The 27,560-nt window shown below is 35.6% G+C and overlaps 1 protein-coding gene across 4 annotated transcripts; it reads left to right on the top strand.

Moving 5' to 3' along the window:
* Positions 1-27,560, top strand: LOC140157540 (aqualysin-1-like). 4 transcript variants are annotated; one of them, XM_072180771.1, is made up of 11 exons: positions 1-131; positions 4,545-4,668; positions 12,327-12,402; positions 13,892-14,024; positions 16,968-17,096; positions 17,960-18,092; positions 18,754-18,866; positions 19,550-19,685; positions 21,679-21,863; positions 24,029-24,200; positions 25,006-27,560. In XM_072180771.1, the coding sequence occupies exons 4-11, from the start codon at positions 13,911-13,913 to the stop codon at positions 25,143-25,145; spliced, it is 1,122 nt and encodes a 373-aa protein (XP_072036872.1). In that variant the 5' UTR covers positions 1-131; positions 4,545-4,668; positions 12,327-12,402; positions 13,892-13,910; the 3' UTR covers positions 25,146-27,560. The 4 variants fall into 4 exon arrangements, with proteins under 4 accessions (XP_072036872.1, XP_072036873.1, XP_072036869.1 ...); XM_072180772.1 differs by having other exon boundaries at positions 1-136; XM_072180768.1 differs by having other exon boundaries at positions 1-259.

Below are 27,560 nucleotides of genomic sequence, written 5' to 3'. Positions count from 1 at the left end.
GGCATTCAGCAACTCATTTCCTGGTCGTGTTTTTAATAACATGGTGAATGGTCCCTAGTATCAACTGTGAAATGTAACTGAAATCGTATCGTGATCGTGGTTTTATCGTGAGAATGCCGTAACATTCTGTAGTAAGGTGCAATTCTAATATCATTACTAATACGGAGAGCTGGTTCAACAACATCTCACCGATCCACTTCATCTCAGACTAATATAAGCTTACCGTACTCATTAAATGGCGTAAATGGCGTAACATACGGTAGGTGCAATTAAAGCTACCATGCAATTCATATCTAAGATCATTACTAATACGGAGAGCTGGTTCAACATCATAGTTCACCGGTACATCATCTCAGACCATAAGCTTACTCCATGCTTACTCATTTACATGTTTACCGGCCGTGTACATGTAAAATGTAACATTCCTGGTCATACTCCGGTCTATACGCTTTGTATAAAATGTGAAATTGTAACTGAGATCGTATCGTGGGCATCATACATGGCTGGCGTGACATTCTATAGTAAAACACAATTAAAACTACCAAGCAATTCAAGAAGTTTCAAAATGGAGAGGTCGTAATCAACATCTAACCGGTCGGTCTCACCGGTGCATTCCCGGGGTGCATTAATACTCATTGATCGTGTGTGTAAATTGTGGGCTCATGTCATGATTTGTTGTGAAAATATATTAATTTGATGTCTCATTGATTGTGTACGTTACATGTGAATTGTGGTGGAAATATAGGCTACCGGGACCGGTAATCAGAGTTTCCGCTAGGTCCAAATATTATCCCATAATCTGCAAAATTTGACAACTATGGGGTCCTAAACAATTTTTTGGGGGGGGGTCTTAAACACAAATTCTGAAATGGTTATCACATTATAGTCTCAAATGATGGGTCCAGTTGGTCCCCATAATTTTCAAAATTTGAAAAATATGGAGTCCCTTATGATTTTACTGTGCTAAAAGACGCAAAGACTCAGTGTAGCGGGAACCCTGCCGGTAATGTCTTTTTATGATACCGGTCTTGATGCATACAGCCCTGGGTAAATATATTACCTTTAATGTCAAAGACATTTTTAATTATTTTGTTATGCTGATTCAAAGATTTATGCACAATTATATGCTATTTTGAATAATTTTGTATGCGTAGCCGTAGGCCTACCGTATAGCATTTGTATGCAGATTTCTAGGCCCACTTTGCGCTAATGAAAATGTATGCACAATATTACGCTAATCTATGCATCATGCTAATATGCTCACTTAAATGATTATTATTTAATTAAAATTTTAGGCCGATTTTGAATTTTGTAGATTTCTTATGCATCATATGCCCGAGATCACAGTTTGCAAACTTATGCAATATATGCACAATTATGCTAATTTATGATTCATTATGCTAATGTATGCCCATTTTAATGCTCAATTAAAATTGTAGGCCTATTTTGAATAATTTTGTATGCATATGTCATTCTTTTACTATTATGCTAAGTTTGCTTCATTTTGCTAATTTATGCTCGGGACTTTAATTATTTTTTAATGCTTTAAAATTTAATTGAAATTTTAGGCCGATTTTGAATAATTTTGGCTAATGCTAATTTATGTATCAAGCTAATTTATGCTCACTTTAAAAAATTTGGGCTGATTTTGAATAATTGTATGCGTATCATTCGTATGTAGATTTCTTATGCATCATGCCCGATTTCTAGTCACAGTTTTACTTATGCATCATGCCCGATTTCTAGTCACAGTTTGCAAATTTATGCACAATTATGCTAATTGATGCTTCATTACAAATTTATGCCCATTTTAATGCTCAATTAAAATTGTAGGCCTATTTTGAATAATTTTGTATGCGTATGTCATTTGTATGCCTGATTTCTACTCAGTTACTTATTTACAATTATGCTAAGTTTGCTTAAGGGCTGGGGTATGAACGTTTGGACAGTATTTATTTTGGGACATTAGAACACATCAGACATATCGAATTGCATTCTGAATTCGAAGAATGTCATTCTGATATCAAATAATTTTGATTTTTGAAATTCGCAATTTAATACACATTTTATGGCAAATCATTAAAATTGATATTTTTGATATTTAACAGTACTTGAAGTAAACTTTATAAATCTGATGATTTATACTTAAAGTGTATGTAGGTGGGATGAAAAGCCGACGATCAATTGAAAATTTTGACCTTTTGTATTGAAGATATGGATTTTTTTTCCAAAACACCAAAAAAATTAGGTCTTTTGGGAAAAAATCCATATCTTCAATATGAAAGGTCAAAATTTTCAATTGACTGTCGGCTTTTCCTCCTGCTACATACACTTTAAAATATAGCATTAGATTTATATAATTTACTTCGAGGACTGTTATATATCAAAAATTTGAAAAATATCAAATTTTTATAATTTGTCATAAAATTTGTATTACATTATGATTTTAAAAAATGAAAATTATTTGATATCAGAAAGACATGCTTCGTATTCAGAATGCAATTCGATAGGTCTGAGGTGCTCATGTCCCACAAAAATACTGTCGAAACGCAATAAACGCTCATTTTAGATCCCTTAAGGGCTGGGGTACTGAACGTTTGGACAGTATTTATTTTGGGACATTAGAGCACATCAGACATATCGAATTGCATTCTGAATACGAAGAATGCCATTCTGATATCAAATAATTTTGATTTTTTGAAATTCGCAATTTAATACACATTTTATGGCAAATCATTAAAAATTGATATTTTTAATATTTAACAGTACTTGAAGTAAACTTTATAAATCTGATGATTTATATTTAAAGTGTATGAAAAGCCGACGATCAATTGAAAATTTTGACCTTTCGTATTGAAGATATGGATTTTTTCCCCAAAACACCAAAAAAATTAGGTCTTTTTGGGAAAAAAATCCATATCTTCAATATGAAAGGTCAAAATTTCAATTGACCGTCGGCTTTTTCCTCCTGCTAAGTGCTACATACACTTTAAGAATATATCATTAGATTTATATAATTTACTTCGAGGACTGTTATATATCAAAAATTTGAAAAATATCAAATTTGTATAATTTGTCATAAAATTTGTATTATATTGTGATTTTCAAAAAATGAAAATTATTTGATATCAGAAAGACATGCTTCGTATTCAGAATGCAATTCGATAGGTCTGAGGTACTCTCATGTCCCACAAAAAATACTGTCGAAACGCAATAAACGCTCATTTTAGATCCCTTAATTTTGCTAATTTATGCTCACTTTAATTATAATTATTTTTTAATGCTTTAAAATCTAATTGAATAATTTTGCGATTATAAAAATTTATGCACAATTATGCTAATTTATGCATCATGCTAATTTATGCTCACTTTAGAATTTAATTGAAATTTTAGGTCGATTTTGAATAATTTTGCGCTAATGAAAATGTATGCACAATTATGCCAATTTATGCATCATGCTAATGCTCACTTTAATGCTTAATTTAATTAAAATTTTAAGTCGATTTTGAATAATTGTGTGCGTCATTCGTTTGTAGATTTCTTATATGCACATCATGCCTGATTTCTAGTCACAGTTTGAGAACTTATGCAATTTATGCACTATTATGCTAATTTATGAGTCCATTATGCTAATGTTTGCCCATCATTATAATGCTGAATTAAAATTGTAGGCCAAGTTTGCTTCATTTTGCTAATTTATGCTCACTTTAATTATAATTATTTTTTTAATGCTTTAAAATTTAATTGAAATTTTAGGCCGATTTTGAATAATTTTGCGCTAATGAAAATTTATGCACAATTATGCTAATTTATGCATCATGCTTAATTTAATTAAAATTTTAGGCCGATTTTGAAAATGTTTTTTGTTAATTATTATATCACATTTCAATTTTCCGACTAGATTTTTAAAGTTTTACAACCCATAACTTGTGTTATATTGTGGAGCTATATATATTTCTAACATCAAGATACGCCAGGGTTGAAGGACAAAAATGAGCTTCAATTACTGATAGACAATTCAAGCCTAATTAAACCCTGATTAACTAAAACTTGATGACACTTATTACTAATTTCAAGATGAATATCTAGACCTATATAACAACATTCAACTCAGTGTGTGAAATTTGTATTTAATATGTAGGACTTAAAAGTGACACTTGAAAGTTATTCACATTAATTTTGTGTACAACCCTATGGCTCACCTGCCCCAGCTACTCCATTGACACATCTTACATATTAAACTATAAATCTGAAAGTAGTTTTCCAATAATTCTCTAAAATATCACACCATACTTTCTACAATAGGTATTTAATATACTTTTAGAATCAACCAAACTTGTAGTGTGAAGAAAGTGTCTTCATGGTACGGCTCCTCCATTTTTGCGTGCCCTTTTTTATGACAGTGGACCTAATAGTTTGTACAATAACATTAGAAATTAAATATAAAAAAAAGCAGTATGGCATCCACAGAAAAATATATAATTTATTCACATGTTTTTAATATTATTAATATCTTTGTTTTTTTATGTTACTGCATTATTCAGGTAAACAAGTAGCTGTCGTCTTTGAAAGTGCTTTGATTTACTAAAGTGGGACTGCACTGCGAATGAACTGAGGCTATAGCTGTTTTCACTATTCAGGAAATCAATAAACATCACCTATCTGATGGTAAGACACACTTTATAAATTTTATGCACGCAATAAAAAAAGCTAAAATATGGGAAATGGTAGCAGTTGCATATTTTATAATTGCAAAGACCATTCGCACAAGAGCTGGTCCTAAGATTAGCATCAATCATGATCATTTACTAAAGGGGATGCTTTCCCTAGCTTTACATACCATGTTCTTGTATAGACAAGTCTTGAGACAAGTTACTGAATAATGACAACATGGCTTATTTCATTTTGTAATTTTTAAATATCTCACAAATTAAATCACAATTATTTCGCAGGATTTATTTTCAATCTATAATAAATTACTGAGTTTTTCGAATTGGTAAGGCTAAAAACTTCTACGTTTTACATTATTTCGGAAAACGGATTTTTGCGTTGCGTAGAGTAAAGTTGTCCGCACCCCAATAAAACGTCCAATTTTGTTTTTGTTTACGTTAAGGGTGTCAAGTTATGTTAATTATTTTCAAAGGCACTGGCAGCGCACTGCATGCTAAAACTTTTCACGCCAACACAATACACTAATGTTGACATAGCCCGAAATAGCCTGAAATTGGCCTTCTGTCCTGGCATTTTTGTGAAGATACTATGCCTGTAGTCTGGAATGTCATTGAATTACCTATTTATACAATCACATAGTATTATATAGTACCAGGGACTGTGTATGAACACCTAATTAGTCACACATCAATAAAGTGAACATTTACTCAAAAGGATGAAATGTCCTTTTGGAAAATTGTCAAGTAATGTCCTACCAAAGGGCTGTGACTGGCTTTTAGAGCTTAATGAATAGAAAGAAAGAAAGAAAGAAAGAAAGAAAGAAAGAAAGAAAGAAAGAAAGAAAGAAAGAAAGAAACTAGGTATTTATTTATAAGCAAGGGAATTGAAAAGGAAAGAACAGGATTTATTTAATTAATTAATTAATTAATTAATTAATTAATTAATTAATTAATTAATTAATTAATTAATTAATTAATTTATTTATTTATGTATTTATTTATTTATTTATTTATTAATTAATTAATTAATTAATTAATTAATTAATTAATTAATTAATTTATTTATTTATTTATTTATTTATTTATTCAGATATTTATTTATTCAGATATTTATTTATTTGTTTATATATATATTTATTTTTTTATTGATTTCATCTTGTATTAGTAGGAATTGTAACATGTTTGGAAAATAAAAACTGTACAATTCCTGAAATTTGACAGCCTAACTTTTACAACAAAGTAGGAGCATTAATATATTTGTGTGGCGCGTCACCACCACCAGCTGGGTGTGGCTGGGAAGTAAGATAGACGTTATAAGGGACCGATCGTTATTTACGGCAGGGGGGTAATGGGCATTTTGGAAAAAAATATCGACAAAAAATTTCGCGTTCCCCCTCGCGTCCGCTCAAAATTTTCGGATTCCCCCTTGTTTTCCCGAATTTCTCCATTTAAAACTTAACATTCCCCCCTCTTGGTTCAACGAAAAATTTCGCGTTCCCCCCCTCAAGACCCAAAATTTTTTCGGATTCCCCCTCAAAACGCCCATTAACCCCTGTCGCAAATAACGATCACTCCCTAATTTGGGCGAAATTGATGTGGGATGGGACTTCTTTTGCTATACTTGCAATTACTTATGATTTTCTTAGTTATTTGATGCATTTTTGATTTATTAGTACTTTCTTACTTTATTGTTTCTTTCTTTTTATTGACAACATATGTCATTTCTCTTTTTGGAATAAAAGGTGGCCCTGAAAAGTTTAGTTTGTCTTTGGTTCTTTTGGAGTGAGTTTATTGTGCTGCTAAGCCCTCTACGTACCTGGTTGCCTCCTTGACGAAAACAGGTTTCAACCCTAGTCCCCCTTGCATCATAATTGCGTTGCGTATCAACCTTGTGCGCCGGATACTTGCGAATATAGCAGTAATACGTTTGCGAATATCTTGGATTTTGCCTCAAATGAAAAAAATAAATGATGTGAGGTCTGGTGATCTTACAGACCACTCCACAGCATGAGCCATCCCAACCACTCTGTTTGCTATTTGTGGAGCATATCTTCAAAAGTTGTGAGCCGATTGAAATAATTGTTTTAGTTGATTAAAGCTAACAATTACATGTTTCTTTACATATCAAAATATGTGATCAATTTTTCAGAAATTGGCGAAAAAGAGGGCGCAATGAGGGGCCTTTTTTTTTGGAACACCCTGTATATCAATTTCGGTTATTTTACTACTAACTAAAACTTACATAATGCGCGTATGGGGGGTGGGGGTATTAAATATTGTTACCGTAAAATGTGGTAACTTTGGGCACTTTTCAGAGTTTTTTAAAAACTGCTTCCAAACAAAACAAATTATATTTCTAATTAACTCTTTTTTTTATGACATTAGGGTTCCCCATTCTTTAATAATTTTGTAAGGGTGCCCCATGGGTTAAAAATAGCAAAGTTACCCCGCATTTGGGGCAACTTTGGTCAGAGCATTACATTCCACGAAGGAAAAAAAAATCAGAAAAATTGATCTTCGCTGTATATGGGCAAGTTTTTTTTGGTGACATTTGACCCCTTTTAAAATTAATCAAGCCGACATCCTGGCTCACAAGTATCGATTTTTATTTTTTATGAAAATGTAAAAAAAAATGCTAATTTTTGGTCAAAAATCCTGATTTTTTCATAAATTTTGAGGAAATTGAACATGATCGACTAATATTTCTTCCAAATATATTTCTCAACAAATTAACACCAAAAATGACTAAAAACAATATTGCTGTACGAAAATACGACCATTTCAAAAAATATATCTGACCGACCAAAGTTACCCGCTGACCGAAGTTACCCCATTTTACGGTACGTTTCTTAGTTATTTCCTATTATCTGTAAGAGTAAGCGTAATACTCAAATTCTTACATTCTAAATCACGAAAGCAGTAAGGAGTAATCACCTGCGTCTATATCCATATATTTTGTAAGAGTAATTTGTAAGAATAAAATTCTTACATTTGAGAAACCAAAAATTTAAAAATTGTTACGTGTCTTAGTTATGCCCTATTCTCTGCAAGAGTAAGCGTAATACTCAAATTCTTACATTCTAAATCATGAAAGCAGTAAGGAGTAATCACCTGCGTCTATATCCAAATATTTTGTAAGAGTAATTTGTAAGAATAAAATTCTTACATTTGAGAAAACCAAAAATTTAAAAATTGTTACGTGTCTTAGTTATGCCCCATTCTCTGTAAGAGTAAGCGTAATACTCAAATTCTTACATTCTAAATCATGAAAGCAGTAAGGAGTAATCACCTGCGTCTATATCCAAATATTTTGAAAGCGTAATTTGTAAGAATCAAATTCTTACATTTGAGAAAACCAAAATTTAAAAATTGTTACGTGTCTTAGTTATGCCCATTCTCTGTAAGAGTAAGCGTAATACTCAAATTCTTACATTCTAAATCATGAAAGCAGTAAGGAGTAATCACCTGCGTCTATATCCAAATATTTTTAAGAGTAATTTGTAAGAATAAAATTCTTACATTTGAGAAAACCAAAAATTTAAAAATTGTTACGTGTCTTAGTTATGCCCTATTCTCTGTAAGAGTAAGCGTAATACTCAAATTCTTACATTCTAAATCATGAAAGCAGTAAGGAGTAATCACCTGCGTCTATATCCAAATATTTTGTAAGAGTAATTTGTAAGAATAAAATTCTTACATTTGAGAAAACCAAAAATTTAAAAATTGTTACGTGTCTTAGTTATGCCCTATTCTCTGTAAGAGTAAGCGTAATACTCAAATTCTTACATTCTAAATCATGAAACCAGTAAGGAGTAATCACCTGCGTCTATATCCAAATATTTTGTAAAAGTAATTTGTAAGAATAAAATTCTTACATTTGAGAAAACCAAGAATTTAAAAATTGTTACGTGTCTTAGTTATGCCCTATTCTCTGTAAGAGTAAGCGTAATACTCAAATTCTTACATTCTAAATCATGAAAGCAGTAGGGAGTAATCACCTGCGTCTATATCAATATATTTTGTAAGAGTAATTTGTAAGAATAAAATTCTTACATTTGAGAAAACCAAAAATTTAAAAATTGTTACGTGTCTTAGTTATGCCCTATTCTCTGTAAGAGTAAGCGTAATACTCAAATTCTTACATTCTAAATCATGAATGCAGTAAGGAGTAATCACCTGCGTCTATATCCATATATATATTTTGTAAGAGTAATTTGTAAGAATAAAATTCTTACATTTGAGAAAACAAAGACACTAAAAATCGTTACGTTTCTTAGTTATTCCAAAGTCTCAGTAAGTGTAAGCGTAACACTTAAATTCTTACATTCTAAATCATGAAAGCAGTAGGGAGTAATCACCTGCGTCTTTATCCAAATATTTTGTAAGAGTAATTTGTAAGAATAAAATTCTTACAGTTGAGAAACCCAAATAATTAAAATTGTTACGTTTCTTAGTTATTCCCTATTCTCTGTAATAGTAAGCGTAATACTCAAATTCTTACATTCTAAATCATGAATGCAGTAAGGAGTAATCACCTGCGTCTTTATCCAAATATTTTGTAAGAGTAATTTGTAAGATTAAAATAATTTGAAAACAAAGACACTCAAATTGATGTTTATTAGCTTAGTTTTGTAAGAGTAAACAGTAAGAATAAAATTCTTACATTTGGAACATCGAAACTCAATAGCTACGTTGCTTTGCTATTTCCTTTACTTGGTAAGGGTAAGCGTAAGACTGCAATTCATACATTCTAAATCCTTTTACTCTTTTTTGTTTAAATATCTGTGCGAAAATCATAATTATATTACTTCTACATTTCTTGTAAAGTTAGTAGGTATAGAGTGTAAGAGTGAAATTCTTAAATAGTGTAGGGCAGGAAGACGTCTTAGTCATTAATCTTACCCACACATCATATTCTACAATAAAAAAAATACATATGTGTTAATTCAGAGAGACGTTAACTTCATCATGATAGTCCATGTAAGAGGCGAAACTCTTACAGAAAAAAATGTTTCCTAAATCGTGCCGTATCTAATAGCCCCTCCAGATGTACGCCGACAAGTGACCAGCATGCAAGAGCGTGAGCGTCAGACCACGGATATAAAGCACCCCATGTTCAACCAGACTGCTGCACCCAAACGCCTTAGATCCAGAGGAAGCTTCCTAAGCAAAGTTCATCCTCCTGGGACAGTCTCCAAGGAAGCGGAAAGACTCACCCTGTGGAAGAGAGATCTCCCAATTCACCAGCTATGGGACTACAACCCAGTGAGCAGCTACCACCTGGAGCTGATTCCACATGGCCTGAGTGGCGGTGTCTCAACAGACTAAGATCAGGGGTAGGAAGGTGCAAGGTCGCTTGGCAGAAATGGGGATACCTACCAAAAGGACAAAACACTACCTGTGAGTGTGGAACGGTTCCACAGACTATGGAACACCTGTTGGTCTGTCCACAGGTGGGGCAACATTGCACACATGAGGACCTAGCTGAATTCAACGATTCTGCTCATCACTGCGTCAGCTATTGGTTCGGGCGCATTTGACCCTGCGCTTGGACACGCTAAGAAGACGTATGACTGCATAGTCCAATAAAAAGTAACTATTTCAGGTTCAAAGGTCCACTTTTAGGAACTGAACATGACTGCGTGTGTGCAGATTAACCGGCCATTTTGGATTGTCAAAATGGCCGCCATATTGGTATTTAAAAAATGGTAAACATTGGTTTTCATTACAAGTGAATCCTAGACTTCAAAAAAATCGAAATATAGAAAATCCCCACAATTGCCAACGACCAAAATTTTGGTGACGCACTGAACCAAACTATATATTCAAACATAAGTTTGATGTTCATCCATCTACAATATTGTCAAAGACTAGTACATTGGAATTTACATTTAAAAAACCACTGTGCCCTTTTCAAATGACTTCCTATCTTATAAACAGTGCCAGAAATGAGTTTCCCACCCCCATGTTAGTATAAATTGATATGCCACACAAGTCTGTAGCTCGATTGGTTCAAAAGTTGTAAAACGCATATTTTAAAGATGGCGGCCAGCGGCCATCTTGGATTTGGGGGTCAGAATGGCCACATATTCCCAAAATTATCCCTAAAATTAATTCCTTATCCTAAATTAATCCAAATTCAACTGTTTACACATGTTTTTAAGTGAAATGGGCTAAAAGTTAGAAAATACCATATTTTGGATGCTAATTAGCATAATTTATGCTAATTAGGGGGTTTTATGCATAGATACAGAGTGTCTCTTTGGATGAATCTTTTCCTTTTGCCCCAAGGAACATTCATACCAAGTGGGACCTTTGTACTAAAAAATGCAGCGTTCGCCCCATTTTCACCCCTTAACAAGTCTACTATTATAATTTTATAAATTTTATTTGTTCCCCCTTTCGGCTAGGCAAAATCCCCCCTCCCCCCTTGTATAATTAATTAATTGTTTTTTTTGCTAAGTTTCCCCTTCCGTGTAAAGTAAAACTTTATAAGCCGTTTGAACCAAACTGAACAAAATTGACGTATACAATTACAATATATAATACCATGACAATAATGTGTATGACGACCATACTAGAAGAATAAACCATGCATAACATACGTAATTGTACGTCAACTTGTCATATAACGTATGAGCGTGATGTATAGTATACGAGTCTTCCTCAGCATTAGATCATGTACAGTGATCTACGTATTTATACTCTAAATTGTACGTCAAAGGGTGTACAGATTACCGATTTAGCATGGGGGACACAAAAGGTGCTTAAAACACATTTTGAATTTGATTTTTGTCCATTTTGATACTTACTTAATTGAATGTGAGCGAGCGAATGAGTAAGTTGGGGTTGAGGAGGTCGGGCGGGGACATATAGCCTATTAAGTTCGAGAGGGTCATTATTCCGAAAAGGGCTAAAGTTATAGTTTCGTCAATTTACGTTAAAATTAGAGTTAAAATTAGGGTCAGGGTTATGTTCAGTGGCGGCACTACGAGGAGGGGGGGGGGAGTGGAAATACTTATCTTGACTCCCAAATAAATAAATCCGTGACCCATTCCTCCCGAAGAAAATGACAGCCCCTAAGTTCCCTATCATCACGTGCAAAAATTATCAAATAACATCATCGGCAGCTAGTCAGTTCTGACCTGAATGACAGTAAGAATCACACTTCGTCATCAATATGGCCAATTGCCACGCCCATTTGTCACGGAAATACTGAAATACAAGTTTTAAATCAGCTATATCTAGCTTTTCCGTCATTAATTTTTTGTCCGTAATGGAAAATCCAAATAAAGAGTGTATCTTTCGCTCAAATTATTTTGCCCTTTGCAATCAATGCCACTATTGTGCAAAAACAATTTTCCTTGTAACCTGTCATATTCGCCTATACTTTTGCGTGTGGAATTTGTGTACATCCGGGTACCTTACATCGTTGAACACGGTATGGCGACTTGTAGATGTCACGTGCGCATTTATAAAAGCGCATTTATATATATATATACCCGAAGTCCACTGTTGAATAAAACAATCACAAAACAAAGTTTAAACTTATCACTACTTTTAATAGCACTATGCCATTTAATCAGATTTTTGTTTTCGCTTCGGTAAACAAACTAAATACAAAGGTGAACTAAAATATGACCATTGTTTTACCAGCTTCATTAAACGTGCACATTCATGCGTGATTGATCTGTGTATGCATTTATTACCGCCAAAGCTTTCCGAACAAGACGTAAGTATAGTCTAATTATTTCTTCTTCATTATATGTGACCGTACACGACAAATGAGCCGTAAATTCCTCCCCCGGTCAATTTTGTTTTATTTCGTGTTTAGAAAATATATATCATATGCTTTAAAATCGTATATCATTTGACTTCAAACGATATCCAGAAGCGGGGTTATGGTTGGTTGAACTCTGCTCCTTCAACAAAATGATAGCTTTTTCGTTTCGACATGTGTCTCTTCTTCCACATTGCTGGTAATAAATATCATGCAGTCATAATTGGCGGTCATTTCAAATCATCCCCAAGTCAACGAGGTTTAAGAATGTCCTCTCATTGTTAATTATTGGTTATACACACCTAGACAAAATACAATTGTAACCCACCACTTGAACAGGATTTAGCCAAAGCAAACAAAGATCAGAGCTATTTAAAAGAATTCTATAGATATCTAAGGTAAAAGCTTATTATCCTCTTCAACAATAGGATTATTGATTGGTGTTTGACTATAAAATGAGACAGATGTCGCGCCAACTATAGGTACCGATGAATACGACCTTCAGGCACATTTTACGCTTTAACTCAGAATACAATTTAGGACATTTACGGCTCATTCGTGCTGTACGGTCACATATTGTTATACTCCTATGGCTCAAACATGTAACTTTCATTGTAGAAACATAATAATCCATTACATTTTCGTGCTTTTCTTTGAATCTATAACGATGAAATGTTAATACTTCGGTTGAAATAATAAAAGTTGTTAAGCAACTGAATTAGCCTCAAAAGATATCACAGAGTATAAACGTAGGTAAGAAGCGTACACGAGAACGATTTTACCAGGACAATTGCGCGCGAAGCTCGCCATCGCCAAAATTGCAAATTTTACACTATTTTAACCCCATGTCAAGGTAAAATGTTGTATTTATCGGGCCACTCTACCCCTTTCCACACGCCTGATACGCTACTGAGCGCAAGGGAGCAAAATAATGATGCTTTCTGAACCTGTCAGTATTACCAGGGGAAGAAAGAACTACGCAAAGCACCCTTTACCATTTTCACCCCCAAATTGCTAGCGTTTGCTCAACGTGATTCGTCGTGTTTGATATTATTATATTAATAACATGTAAGGCATAATGTTATGATTGCCGGAGACTCCCTTTAAAGACGCCGCATAGATGCGCGAGTAAAACAGCTGATTCAACGCGCACACGTCACTGCCACATCAAGGTGAAAAATGGTATAGAACATTTTAACATCATATAGGTCATATTAGGCCTGCAATGTAAAAACAGTGCATAGCCAGACACGCTAGACGAAAAAAATCGGACGTAGCTACCTGCACGGGGACCTGAACCCCAAACTATCGGAAGAAGAATCCGATGCTAAACCAACAGAGCTACGCAGGCTGTTTAAATTTCACAAATTCTTATGGAACACTTCGCTTATACAGTACGTGGTATATTGGTATTTTTCCTCTATCCCTTGCTCATTTTTAGTCTAGAGGCTGAAGATAGCATGGAGCGATTACTGATTTGTTTCGTATTGGTACTTGGATTGAGCTATGCCACCATAGCACCTCTTAAACGGATCGACAGACCTATTGCTGACCAATATATTGTTGTTTTAAAGGTAAGAAAAATATAGAATGGATGTTTTTCGAATATATCGAGGTAAAAAGTCCAAATACTTCTTGTCTATGTGGGAGATAAAAAAACAAAAACAAACTTTAGTTTCCTTTATCCATGGACAATATGAGTGCATTTATTCACAAAACCATTCCAAGTGAGTGTTAATCATTATTATTTTTTTGATGAATCCAAGTGTGTGAAAATATGGGATCCAAAACATAATAATGATAAATTTGATACTTTACGCCCAAGATTAATAGATTTATTACCTTTTCACTCAATACATGATACAAAGAATAATGCAATAAGAATGATGCATGATAAAGATACAAAAAATAATACATGTACAATGAACGAACAAATGCATAATACAATGACGAGTGAAGGAATTATAGTTGAGGCCCAGAGGCCTGTAGTTCTGTAACACCTTGATACAAGTATACGGCATTTACCTGGCATGGCAGCAGGTAGCAGTAAAAAGATGACGAATCCAACCAAACAACTGTCATGTCTATCAATGTCATATCCAATATTTATTAGTCTCGGTATGGGTTTTAAACTATTGGTCTCGTCTACGTCTCGTCCAATTGTTTAATAAAACTACATGTTTACAACGGGGGCATGTTGGCACAGCGGCTCATGATTAATAGCATCATAGTTATATCGTTTATGAAGACAACAGAATACCGTTTTATTATAAACCGTCCCTATTTAGACGTGTTATAAAAGGAACAGCCTAGAAAAGTGGCAGTGTCACATAGCACATGTATACAGGGTGTAACAATAAAATTTGTACAATTACATTTTGACTTCTCACGCAAAAACTAAAAGAGTTATGGCACAAATGTTATATGCTATTTGATCAGTGATATCTTGGCTAAAAGAAGACGTTTAGTTGGTTTCTTTACTAGCTTGGGTTCAAAAGTTATGTCCAATTAATTAAATCGTCCAGAAAACGTGTTGGGCCACTTTTGCTATGTTTGGGCATATCAAGTTTGAACCGCATATAAAATACTTATCGTGCATTAAAGAACTGACACAAACGAATTATAAGTGATGTTTCTTTATATAATTAACATGAACTTAATACTAGTAATAATAATACGATATTTCTTTAAAATCTATAAATGAAGTCATGAAATTTCTTTCAAATTAAAATAAAGTACATTGATTTCTCATATTCCTGAGATATCATTGATTAAACCTTATAAAGTTTTTGCATCCATTAGTACAAAACAATGAACTTTTGAAATTAAGTTCAGCTGGGCTTCTAGCTGTTCTGGGGCGACCACTATTGCCAGCATTTCTGTTAACAAATTCTACATACTTCTCACAGTTATATGTAATTGTAAGCCTTGATGGAAGATGTGAGTTTGGAAAATGAGCTATAAACAATCTTATGGTTTCTGCTTGACTCCATGTGCTACCGAATGTCACAACCATAAAAATACGGTCTTCTAACGTGAATTGGGATAGAAGTTGCTGAGTTGCAGCCACGTTTTCTAGTAAATGAGGTTGTTATGTCAGTGCTTAGTTGTAACTTTCAAAAACTCAAGGATTATGTAATCATTTTTACCACTTCGAATACCCCATTGTTTGAAACTACCTAAGAGCACCGTCCAACTGGTCTATGGTTCAACTCTATTCAGTCACTTTTGTAACACTTAGACAAAAGTGGCCCAAGCGGTTTTAAGACTAGGTTACATAATTGGCCATATCTTCACTTGTATGCCATCAATGTTATTGGTCAAAGCTTATCTGGTGGCTAAAGAAATTATCTTGATAGCCATATAAATATCAAACCAAAAATTAAGCGGCATACTTGTGTCATTCTATTTTCAAAACTGTACAAATTTTATTGTTACACCCTGTATAATAATATTATTGCCCACATATTGGCCTTTGTCATTCTTTTCCTAATGACGAACCAAAATTATATATATTAATTGAATCATTTTATATTGTAAAGATGAATATTTATAATGACGTCACATTCAATTTAATGCACGTTATTCTACAGCCTGTCTCAAAAAAAAAAAAAAAGTGCAAGTGAAAAACGCCCTCTACGTCAATCATGATGTTTACATCAACGTCAAGGGCGTAGTCGTAGCTCCCAAATGCCGTTTGTTCTGTTCAATTTGCTTGTTTTAATATGTTTAGTTAACAACGAAAGGGTAAAATCACAACTGTGCCACTTTTACTGAGGAAGATCAAGAGGACTGTACATGTAAATCAATGATAGCATCTAGGTTATCAAGAGTTCCTTCGTGAAATCAAAAGAACGCATCAATAATAACAACAATAAAAATAGTCTTTACTGTTTTTACTGTTTTATCATGATACAGGTATTATATGATTCTCCTTTTCCACTTAAAACAGATTAAAAGAGAAATAGATATTTCACATTGTGCTGTAAAATTAAATACACGTGCATGTCAATGATTTTATCATGGTAAATACTGTTTTCTTTGTCACTCAAGACGTGTTAAAAGACAAACAAATATTGCAAAGTTAATGAGCGCATATTACTTGTTGGGAGAGAAATAAGACAACATAATGCATGCGCAATGATGTTGATGCCGAATGATGCATCTTATGCACGAGCCACGAAGGTGGAGTGTATTAGACGCATCAACATCATCTATCATTGGTTTACATGTACAGCCTTCTTCCCTAGTAAAAGTGGCACAATTGCGATTTTACCCTTTCGTTGTTAATTAAACATATCTTGAGATTAAAAGAAGCAAACTGAACAGAACAAACGGCATTTGAGAGCTAAGACTGTGCCCTTGACGTTGATGTAAGCATTATGTCACAACGGTAATGTCTTATTGCCATAGAGGGCGCTTTTCACTTGCACAATTTTTTTTGGAGACAGGCTGTATATGCTTTAAAACAACACTTCTTGTGCACTTCACCGAAAAAAATCCTTCTATGTTTTCAGGATTCGGGTAACGTTGATAGAGATAGAGAAGCCTTGACCGATATTACGGGAGTTAGCGTGAGACAGGAATATAGACGTGCGCTCAAAGGGTTCGGTGTTCGCGTGACATCTGAAACAGCACTCAACCAAGTATGTACAAAATTATTTATTATTATATTATGTTTGTCAAGTTGACTAGGTGAACTAATGTACAAATGTGCACCTTTTTTTACTCCATATTAGTAATCATAACCCTTTAGCTTAACCTAATCAGTGACTTCGGTTATATCTATCAATGCGCTTTTATAAATGCGCACGTGACCCATGGGCACGATATACCAAGACCTAAAAGCGTGACCAAATCCTCGTGCATTGACCACTATACAGAAAGGGATAGGAACTCTGTAGATAAATATCATCAAATTTAAGTATTAATTGAATTGCAATTCCGAATTTGTAATATGTTTTCAAAAACAACATTTTGAAAGTTTTGAAACAGATTCATCAGGATTGTTCATAGTTCAATAAAGTAGAAAAGGTTCTGTTTCAGATCCAATTATTCTTGTACTTTTAATACTCAGAAATATTTCAATTCCTTATCAGGAATCTTAATTCCTGACAGAAATTCCGGATAAGATTCCTGATAGGAATTGAAATATTTCGGAGTAAGTACCAGAATAATTGGATCTGAAAAAGAACCTTTTCTACTTTATTAACATTTTGAAAGAATTCAAAGACGGAAACGTATAGAAAGACCACTCGCTATGCAAAAGGTCACTTTTGGTCACTTTTGTATGCTAAAACAACCAACCTCAAAGACTTGTAAACAACTAATTTCAGTTTATGTATTCCGAGTTTTTGCAAATGTGCTTCATATTACTTTAAAATCAATCATTTAAATAGAGACAAAGGGTGAAATCAAGAGGATTAGTAATGACCTATGTTTAATCTGGCAAAAATTTTTTTTAAAGATAATATATTTTCAATAACGGTGATTCGCTTGTTATTCAAAGATCCGCCGACTCACAGATGTAGCATACGTTCAACAAGATGGCAATGTAACACTGTTCGAGACATCAATGACATGGGGATTGGATAGAATTGATCAACGGAATCTACCACTGGACGGACAATCCAGTTTCAGCGGTATGTAGGAGTATTTCAGATCTGTTTAAACCCAACATTTCAAATTCTAGGCATGCATGATCAGTGTGTACAATCAATGGCGCCCGTCCACCCGTCCGAGACGAGCTACTTTGTCATCGGACGTGCTATTTTCCAAACCAGCCCGTCCGGCGCCGCCCTAAAATGTTACCACAACTATGGTGGCGCGTGCCGACCGGGAAAAAATCGACAACATTTGCGATGTCCATCTTTCGTTTGGCTTTTTTAGGCCCCAGTATAATATAATAGGGATTAGTTTTTATCCCTATTTGGCCCATTTCAGCATTAAAATGACAGATTTCAGATAAAGTATTTTTGGTAGCAGGTCAGCTGGACCATTTTGTTGTAATTTTGCCGACCTTGCAAATTTGCCCGGTTCACCGCTGATAAGTATAGACAGCGAATAAAGACACTAAGGCAGCGCACTATACATCAAAAAGTTTTCTTTTAGGAGCGGCCTGTCCTGCCGACTAGTTAGTTGCTTTTTTGCTGACTTTTTCAAACTGGGCAAGATTCGGTTGTTTAGTCCCCTTAAATGTCTTTCACCCTTTCCACCTGGTGCAGCCAATGGGTGGTACTTTAGGTGGGCAACATCTTAGCAAGTCTGATAACTTATTTTCTCATTTTCACATTTTATGTGTAGGAAATGGTACAGGTGTCAACGTGTACGTCATCGATTCAGGCATTTACACACAACACGAATATTTCGAAGGACGAGCTCGATTTGGATATGACGCTGGTGGTGATGGAGAAGGGGTCTGTTTATTTGTTGTTTATATCTTTGCTAGTTGTTTTGATTGCATCGCCTTAGACTTGCCTTTACCTGGGTGCGTGGGATGTGTGGAGCCCGGGGCGGGAAGGGCACATCAAAAAGTTTTGAGGTGGTGGGTCTTTGGGAGCTGACGGCGTGCCGATAAAAGGGGAGTAAAAATATGGGTCTTTCATAGGGTTTCTGGTTAAAAATCGCCTGAAAAAAAACCCTCAGAAATATGAGTAATGAGCAATTTGGGGTCTTTTAGAATCAAGGGTCTTTCGGAGCTCCATTTTAGTCAACTTAGGGGGCCTTTTGGAGCTGCGAAATCCAGAAAGGGGGTCTTTCCGGGGGTACATACCCATACGGTCATTTGTGTTAAGTGCCACCTGTGGGGTGTAGAGTGTGATGGACTGGGTATTTGTTAGGGGTATCGGTTAGTGTGGTTTAGTCATACATAGAGGTAACCCAAACGATTGGTGTAATCCGGAGCAAGATGAGTGTACATTGCAAAGTGTGACTAACATCTTATTATTGGCAGTGTCATATTATGCAAAGTGTGCCTACCGTCTTATTATTGGCAGTGTCATTATTATGTTAATACACAAATAAACAAAGTAAATACAAGGCGATAGGTACAAAATATGACTTTTTTCTTATTTAATAAAATACTATCGTGATGTTACAGGATTGCTATGGTCACGGTACTCATTGTGCGGGCACAATTGGTGCTAACCATTACGGCGTCGCTAGGGGAGCTACTATCTGGGCAGTTCGAATCGCTTCATGCAGCGGCAATATTTATTGGAGTTGGATCATCGATGGTAATTTAATATTATAATTGATTTCAAACAACTGTTTAAAAGTCAATGGAAGTCTCGATTAGCATGATTAGATTGCGAACGTCATTGAGGAGACGGAGTTCTTGTAATTTGTAGAAAGTTTTATGTGCACGATACCCGTGTGTTTTTTACGACGAGTGTCTAGTGATTATGAGACGGCTGTTTTTATTGATACTCTGATATGAAAGATATCTTTTAGAGAGGAAGTTTCAAGGAGGGACGTATACCCGGAGGGGCACTCCAACTTTGGAGGTGACGCATATGTACGGCTGTTAAGACCCCTTTTTCACCATCGCTGTCACCCAAAGAACCAATATTTTTACGAACACGTTCTCTGTCACCCGAAGACCCCCTATTTTTCCATTTGATCTGTCACCCAAAGACCCTTACAAGTTCAATTTGAACAGCAACTTTCATTTATCACTGATTTTGTTACTTATATTGCGCTGTTTCGGTTCTCACCCAAAGATTCCATTAAAAAAAGTAATGTTCTCACCCAATGACCCCATATTTTTTTTACATTTTGCCCTCACCGAATGCCAAAAATCAAGCTCTCACCCATTGACCCCATATTTTTTACATTTTGCTCTCACCGAATGCCCCTTAGTGCGAAAGTGCCAGCCCTACACCTATACCCATTTCAAATTGAAGTGCCCCCCACGGGACGTATATTTTCACGACCGTCTCGTCAGCGTCTTGGCTACTTTTGTCGGTCAGACCATTGAACATGATTGGATGAAACAATGGCCTTTAATTACACTAGGCAAGATGAATACATTAACAAACATCCCAACAGAAAAATATACGTCATAATAAACTGAGATTTTAATTTCTTGCATGGTAATGGACGTACGCAACTCTCAAAGACCGTTCACGCGTATGGAAAATTGGCTGATTATCGGTTATAGGCTTTAATGTAATTTGTTAGAATATTATATTAACATGTTTTTTGGGTTTTTTTGTTTTTTGAATTGTGTTCCTTTTTTGCTCATGGTGTTAGCCCATCTGTTTTATGATTTTGACAAATTTAAGGCCACAGAATTTGTACTAGGTAATAAAAAAGGATTGCCAAAACTATCAAGACACACGTCGAGTTTTTATATTTAAAAATACAATACTTTTCAAATTCGTTCCTTCGACCGTCCACGTCAATTTTGTTTATTTTCGTGTTTAGAAAATATATATCATAAGCTTTACAATGATATATCATTTGACTTCAAACAATATCCAGAACTTTTCTCCTTCAGTACATTCTTTTGGTGCTACATTATTTCTCTTTTTCCACATTGCTGGTATTACATATCCAATTGTCATAATTGGCAAAGTAAGGTAAAGGTAAAGGAGACGATCCTGTATAAACAGTGATCGGAGTGCCCATCTCTCTTTCAGTGGCGATTAGACCAGATTCCTCCATGTAAATGTTGCTGTAGGTGGATCGCTGCACCTCCTCTACAGCGAGTCTGTTACCTTCCCAATAATACCGGTACCCATTTAAACACCTGGGTTGAGAGGAGTAATCGAGATAAAGTGCCTTACTCAAGGGCACAACACGATGGCGTCGCCGGGGCTCGAACCCGCAACCTTCCGATTATGAGTCAGTGCCCGTTTCGCTAGGCCACCGTGCACTGGCGGTCACTTCAAATTGACGGTCACTTCAAATCATCCCCAAATCAACAAGGTTCAGCCTCTCATTGTTGATTATTAGTTAACCAACCACTTGAACAGGATTTGGCCAAAGCAAACAAAGACTAGAGCTATTTACTAACTCTATACATAAGCATACGCTGATTATCCTCTGCAACGATAGGATTAAAGATTGACGTTTGACTGACACTAAAATGGGAAACATGTAGGACAAACATTAGGAACATATGAAAACAACCTCTATGCACATTTTGCACTGTAACTCGAAATACAATTTGCCAACTTTACGAGCGGTTTGATATGGATGGACACATTTTTTAACACTTTTTAGGTATTGATTGGGTAGCCAACCATCGCATTTTACCAGCCGTTGCATCATTATCACTTGGAGGGAGCCACAATGATGCTGTAGATCAAGCAATGCAGGGCTTGTATGGCGCTGGAGTGGTTGCTGCAGTAGCAGCGGGGAACAGCAACAATGATGCATGTACAATTTCTCCCGCCGGAGCACCATGGGTAAATATTTATTTATGAAAACTCTACAGGGTAGCCATTAATCAGTCCTACCTTGCGTATGTCGAGTGGTGTTCTCGAACTGTGATGGCCCTCCATATCTTCCTGTCTTGCATTGCTGTTGCATGTCAGTTGTTTCAAGTCCGGTGTCTTGTCTTGTCTTGTCTTGTCTTGTCTTGTACGATACTACTCAACGCTCCAGTTGAAGCTAATCAAGTTGGAGCCACACGAGTAGGTTGGTGGGCGAATGATGGTTTATTGGAGGTAGTGGTTGGTTACTGCTTCTTTGAAGTTGCTTGGATCTTGTTTCAGAATGTCAGCATATGTTAGGGCTGGCCTTCCTTGGTTCCTTTTTTCCTTTTACTCAGTACCGAATTACATATGTGGCCCTCTTTGGAAGACCGGATTTGCGTAATGTCCCCTCTGAAGCACGGAGTATTCATATCTACGCAATTATTATAAGGGAGGACAGTTTGTATGGTCTACTTAGCTCACCAATGCTTTGCTGTCTTCGATAATGGTTCATGTACGCTAGAACGTTCGATAGGAACAAGCGAACAGTATACGAGTTTGCTGATATCTATCGGAGCGTTCAGCAGAGCATTAGGATTATAAACACGGTCGATGGTAAAACTAAAATCAATTTCCTTTGTGTTCAGTAAGTACATAACGACCCATTATCAACTACTCAAGTGGTCATTAAATACGCATGTCTCGGGTCGTGTCTGTGGTCAATAGAAAGTAAATAATGTGTGTAAGTTTATGTTTACATAAAGTGGTGTAATTAGGTTTCAAGGGGTTGTTAATTCAAGCATGGTCGTAAAATTGATTCGATCGATAGTTTGGTCAATGCGTTGTATCGGAGCAGAGTTGTCAATTGAGCGGAGCCTAAAAGAGTTTGCTACAGGCTTTAATGGGTTTGGGCTTTGATAAAAGCCAGGTACCGCTCCGATACAATGCGCTATCGAAGACAGCAAAGCATTGCTGAGCTCAGTAGACCATAAAACTGTCCTCCCTAAATATACCATAGAGAGAGTGAAAGCCTGATTTTGATCTTCATAATGTTGCTAATGAAATTCAGACTTTTTGTTTTCCAAAACAACACCCTAATAAGTTACCACCGCCGTGAATGAACCCGTAGGGGACCTCATGCTGCAAGGTGAGTACGCGACCAGATCTGGTCCAATCAGGCTTACGTCGGCAATAATGAAACTGAGATATATAGGCAAAAGTGAGGAGAAAAACAATAAAAAGCATAAGAAAATAGACATCACTAACATCAGTAATTGTAGGTACTGAGCAAGATAGCAATGGTAGTAAATTAGTTTTCAAAATTTTCAATTTTAGCCTGAGTGGATTAAATTGGGTCACCTATTCACCATTAAGCCACAATCTTAGCATGAGTGGAATTAGGTGTTTGCCACTGCCTCCACTTAAAGTTATACGATGTATTGTTGGTCGAAGCAGCAGAGAAAAAGTAGTTCACAGATTCTTGCAAATGGTATTAAACTTTAGCAAAAATTGCATTGCTCATTTCATAGCGAGCGTGTAGAAGAATTCAAAGATCACAGATATACTTTTGTAGGGCCTGTGGTTATGTTGTAAAGAAGGCTGAAACAACAACTCATTTGTAAAACGTACATAACTCATTAGCAACAATAAATTAAGTATTATGATTTGTAGAATAATTGCTTGCAAAACACCAAAGTGTTATTTTTCAATAATATATTTATTCAGATTATGAAAATCGATTTTTTTGGCTGCTTCGACCAACAATACCTCGTATACCCTTAATCGGGTATAAAATTGGTTGATTACATGTGTAAAGTTAACAAGGGTACCGATTCACTACTGCTTAAACTAAAAAAAGAAGAGAGCTTAATCATTCGCTTAAGATGGTTTCAATACTGATATAATATTGGATCGATTGAGCCCATATATTGGTCAAGCTTTGAGTTTTAAAATATAGGACGAGACGTAGTCGAGTCCAATATTTTAAAATTCATAGTGAGACCAATAAAGTTTGGATGTAAACCATCCAATTTTATCATTATTATGTTTCGGATCCAATATTTTCACACACTTGGACTCAACAAAACATAAAAAATTGTTACTGGGCTTATTTCTTTACAGCTGCAATTACATTTTAATATAAAATTTTGTTACAGTCATTTACCGTCGGGGCGACTGAGCATAGAGACCACCGGGCGTATTTTTCCAGTTACGGATCATGTTTGGACATTTTTGCCCCGGGAGTCAATGTTTTGAGTACTATGATTGGTTCTCCGAGAGCGACGGCTATTTCGAGTGGAACATCCATGGCTGCTCCACATGTTGCCGGTAAGAAATCTTCCAATATATGTAATTAAATTACCTGGGGTAGGTCAGGTCACCAAAAATGACCATAGAGGGAGAGGAGGGTAAGGATGCCCAACATTAGTTTCTACAGTAAAATCAATGATTATTATATTATCCCAAGAGATACTGACCTTTTACCTTTTAGGTGACAATAATCAGTTCCTTTTATTTTTATGAGAATATTCGGCGAAAATTGCATTTTTGTAGAATTTCAATTTGCATGGGCGCCCTCACATTATGACGTCATAGTGACATTCTGTGGGGAATGTTTGTACTTTTTTGATATTACCGGACAGATGAGACCCATAGCTATGCATTGGTACCAAATATAACGGTACCGTATACGACGTTTATAATTGAAAGTTCGTGGGGTGGTTGTGGTTGCAGCAACCCTCCTCTTCGTAGTCCGAGTTACGAAATATGACTCAGTATGTCTAGGGGTAGGGCGGGTTCGGAGCATGATCTAGCGGTGTTTGCTCTCAAATATTGAGATAAAGCTGACACACAAGAAGAATAGAAGAATGATATATAGGTTCTGTAAAGGACACCTCAACTTTTGGTATAAGAGGTATTACTTCCGCCCCATACGTAAGATATTTCTCTGGAGGGGGAAAACACACAGAGTTTTCGTTTTCATATATTATTAGTTTTAACTCAAGAACCTATGAGACCACTGTACTAATGTATTAGTGTTAAGAAATACACTACATTTGTTTAGTTAAAGCCTAAAAGTGCATATATACCATGACTCCGATAAACTATTCTATATGTAACCTTTTGTGCATAGGGGCTATGGCGGTTGCCCTTGGCAACGACCCGAATATGACACCCAAAGAAGTGTGGGAGAAACTAAAAGCCGATTCTACGAGTGGTGTCTTGCAGGACAAGGGTGCTTTGAGCCCGGATAGACTTTTGTATGTACCATAAACAACAGCGCGATGTACCTGGCAGAAGGAGGGCACATTAAAAACATTAAAAAGCATTAAACATGTGAAAGAATATAATATTGTTGGCTTAAGATAAATCATTGTGAACAAGGCATTACCGAATAGAATCCATTATAGCATTATATTATTATGTCAATAGAGGGCGTCTTGTCCGATTTTTTTTCAGTAAAAACGGTACTTGCCTTGGTCACTTCTTGTGCAAAACAAATGGGCTATTCCAGTTGAATTCATTAACACCCTATGGAAGACATGACCTTAATTTCACACACAAAGTGTGTATATTGCAAATGGAGTTAATCATTTGAATTTTACACTCCCTGTGTGGAAGGTCACTTGTAGGTGTATGAATTTCAAGTGAAATAGCCCAGTGATTCTACAATAATCTTGAAACATACGACATCACAGCCACCGTATCCGAGCTCAATCATGCTCTTAAACATGGTCAACAAAATCTAGATATTCCTTTGAATGGTATGTAACTAGTTCTGTCTATATATCCCTCGATATTACTAGTATATCGTTGTGATCAATGCCATATTGCCGAATAGAATAATAATATAAACCAGCTAAAAATTAGTCAAGTCGCCCTCTGTTTACAGAATAAAACAATACAAAATCGCCTGAAGGGCGTATTACACTAAATCACTGCGCGAGTGATGAGTTCCGGTTAAAAGTATATGGCTACTGGAGACAAGGTAGTGTTCTTAGGGACCATGTTCTTCGTGAGGTTGACATGTTCTGATTTAAATGAAAGATGCTAGCCTATTAATGACTAAAATAGATATGAAATTATACAAATCGATTTTACAAGAAAAGTAGACCCTTTCCGAATTACTGCTAACGGAACAAGTTTTAATGCTAGTTTTGGCGTTGAAATAGGGGCGTCGCTTTTCAACATTTTTTAACTGAATCTGTAAAGTTCCCCAAAATTGAAGCTTAAATAAAATTTCAGTCATTAAATAATACAGAAATGACGTAAAAAGTGAAAAATATTGTCACGCCTGGTAGAAAACGCCGTTTAAAAAAGTTTTGACTTTCACGTGCTTTTCAATGGAGAAGTTATTTGATGGTTTACGCCCTGAAGCACTTTCCATCTTTGAGTTGAAGATGGAAGTGAAGTGGAACATATATGCATGGCTACGTATGTTGCAGGTAAGAAATCTTTAGCTCCGCCCAATTAGGTCAGTCAAAATTTCCTAGAAAAGCGGAAATTAGTATACCGAAAGGCCAAAAACCCAGGTACATCACATTAATATTAAAATTATGCAAAATCTCTCCTCTAAAAATCATATTTACAAAACAACTGACACAATCTTACCCAATCAGACCAACGGAAGCAAAAAGTCGCAAGTTGATAGTTTCGAGACGTCCTGTCTACTGCGTTGGTGTTTTTTATGTCTCAGACACACCTGTTCAAGTATGCAGTATGTTCCATGTTAATGGTTCCTGGCACAAATGTGACGTGTCATGTCAAAAGGAGACACTTTTGGGCAGGGTCGTAAGTGGAGAAATAGCCAAATATCTGCCCGGGGTGAGTTTTTCACAATTTGGGTTTGTTGCGAATTTGTAATGTTCTTAACGTTTAAAATATTGTCTGATAGTTTCAGACCGGAATATAACTGGCATCTTGTATTTTTGAGACATTTATTCCAGGCAATTCCTACTCTCAACATTGTCAATGATATTTTTAAAGGCCAATATCTCAATTTCCAATTTTATGATACCATAACTTACGAACTCAATATCTTCACTTAGGAATGTCAGATTTCATTGGGGAAAACGGCATTGTGGAGCAAAATATCTCTATATTTAAGATATGTAAAAACCTTAAAATCCCAAAAGCCCAAAAGTGTCTTCTTTTGACATGACACACCACAAATGGCCAGTCACGAAGGACATACTACTAGCTTGTACAGGTGCGTGGCAAACAAAGAATATCAATACACTCAGCCTGGATGTCTCAAAACTACCAACTTGCGATTCTGCGCTCATTTCGTAGTAGCAAGTCACATGATAAACGGGCTATATACCTGCAGAGCATAGACTCGTGCGGCCCAGTAACAATGTGTACTATTGCTGAAATCCGCACATCGGTTTGCAAAGTATACGAGCTTTTAAAATATTTTACTTCTTTACTTATGTATTGGTTTTTGCTTCATTTTTGCTTATCTCAGTTTCACATTGCTGACTTTGGCCTGGTTGATTATATTGCTAAAAACGGGGAAAATATGACACATCCAATGGGGGAGTAACACAATACATATAAACAAAAGTTAAAAAACAAAAGACAAAAAGACAAAAGTTTTCTTTCTCAAGGGATAAAATAAGAGACCTGCTCTCAGTATAGTGGAGACCAGCTCTATTGCGTCACAAATACCCATATGTAATCACTGAA

Source organism: Amphiura filiformis, chromosome 7 (genome assembly GCF_039555335.1).
Source record: "Amphiura filiformis chromosome 7, Afil_fr2py, whole genome shotgun sequence".
NCBI lineage: Eukaryota > Metazoa > Echinodermata > Ophiuroidea > Amphilepidida > Amphiuridae > Amphiura > Amphiura filiformis.
Note: the sequence above shows the minus strand (reverse complement) of the source record. Positions and strands in the feature narration are given on the sequence as shown.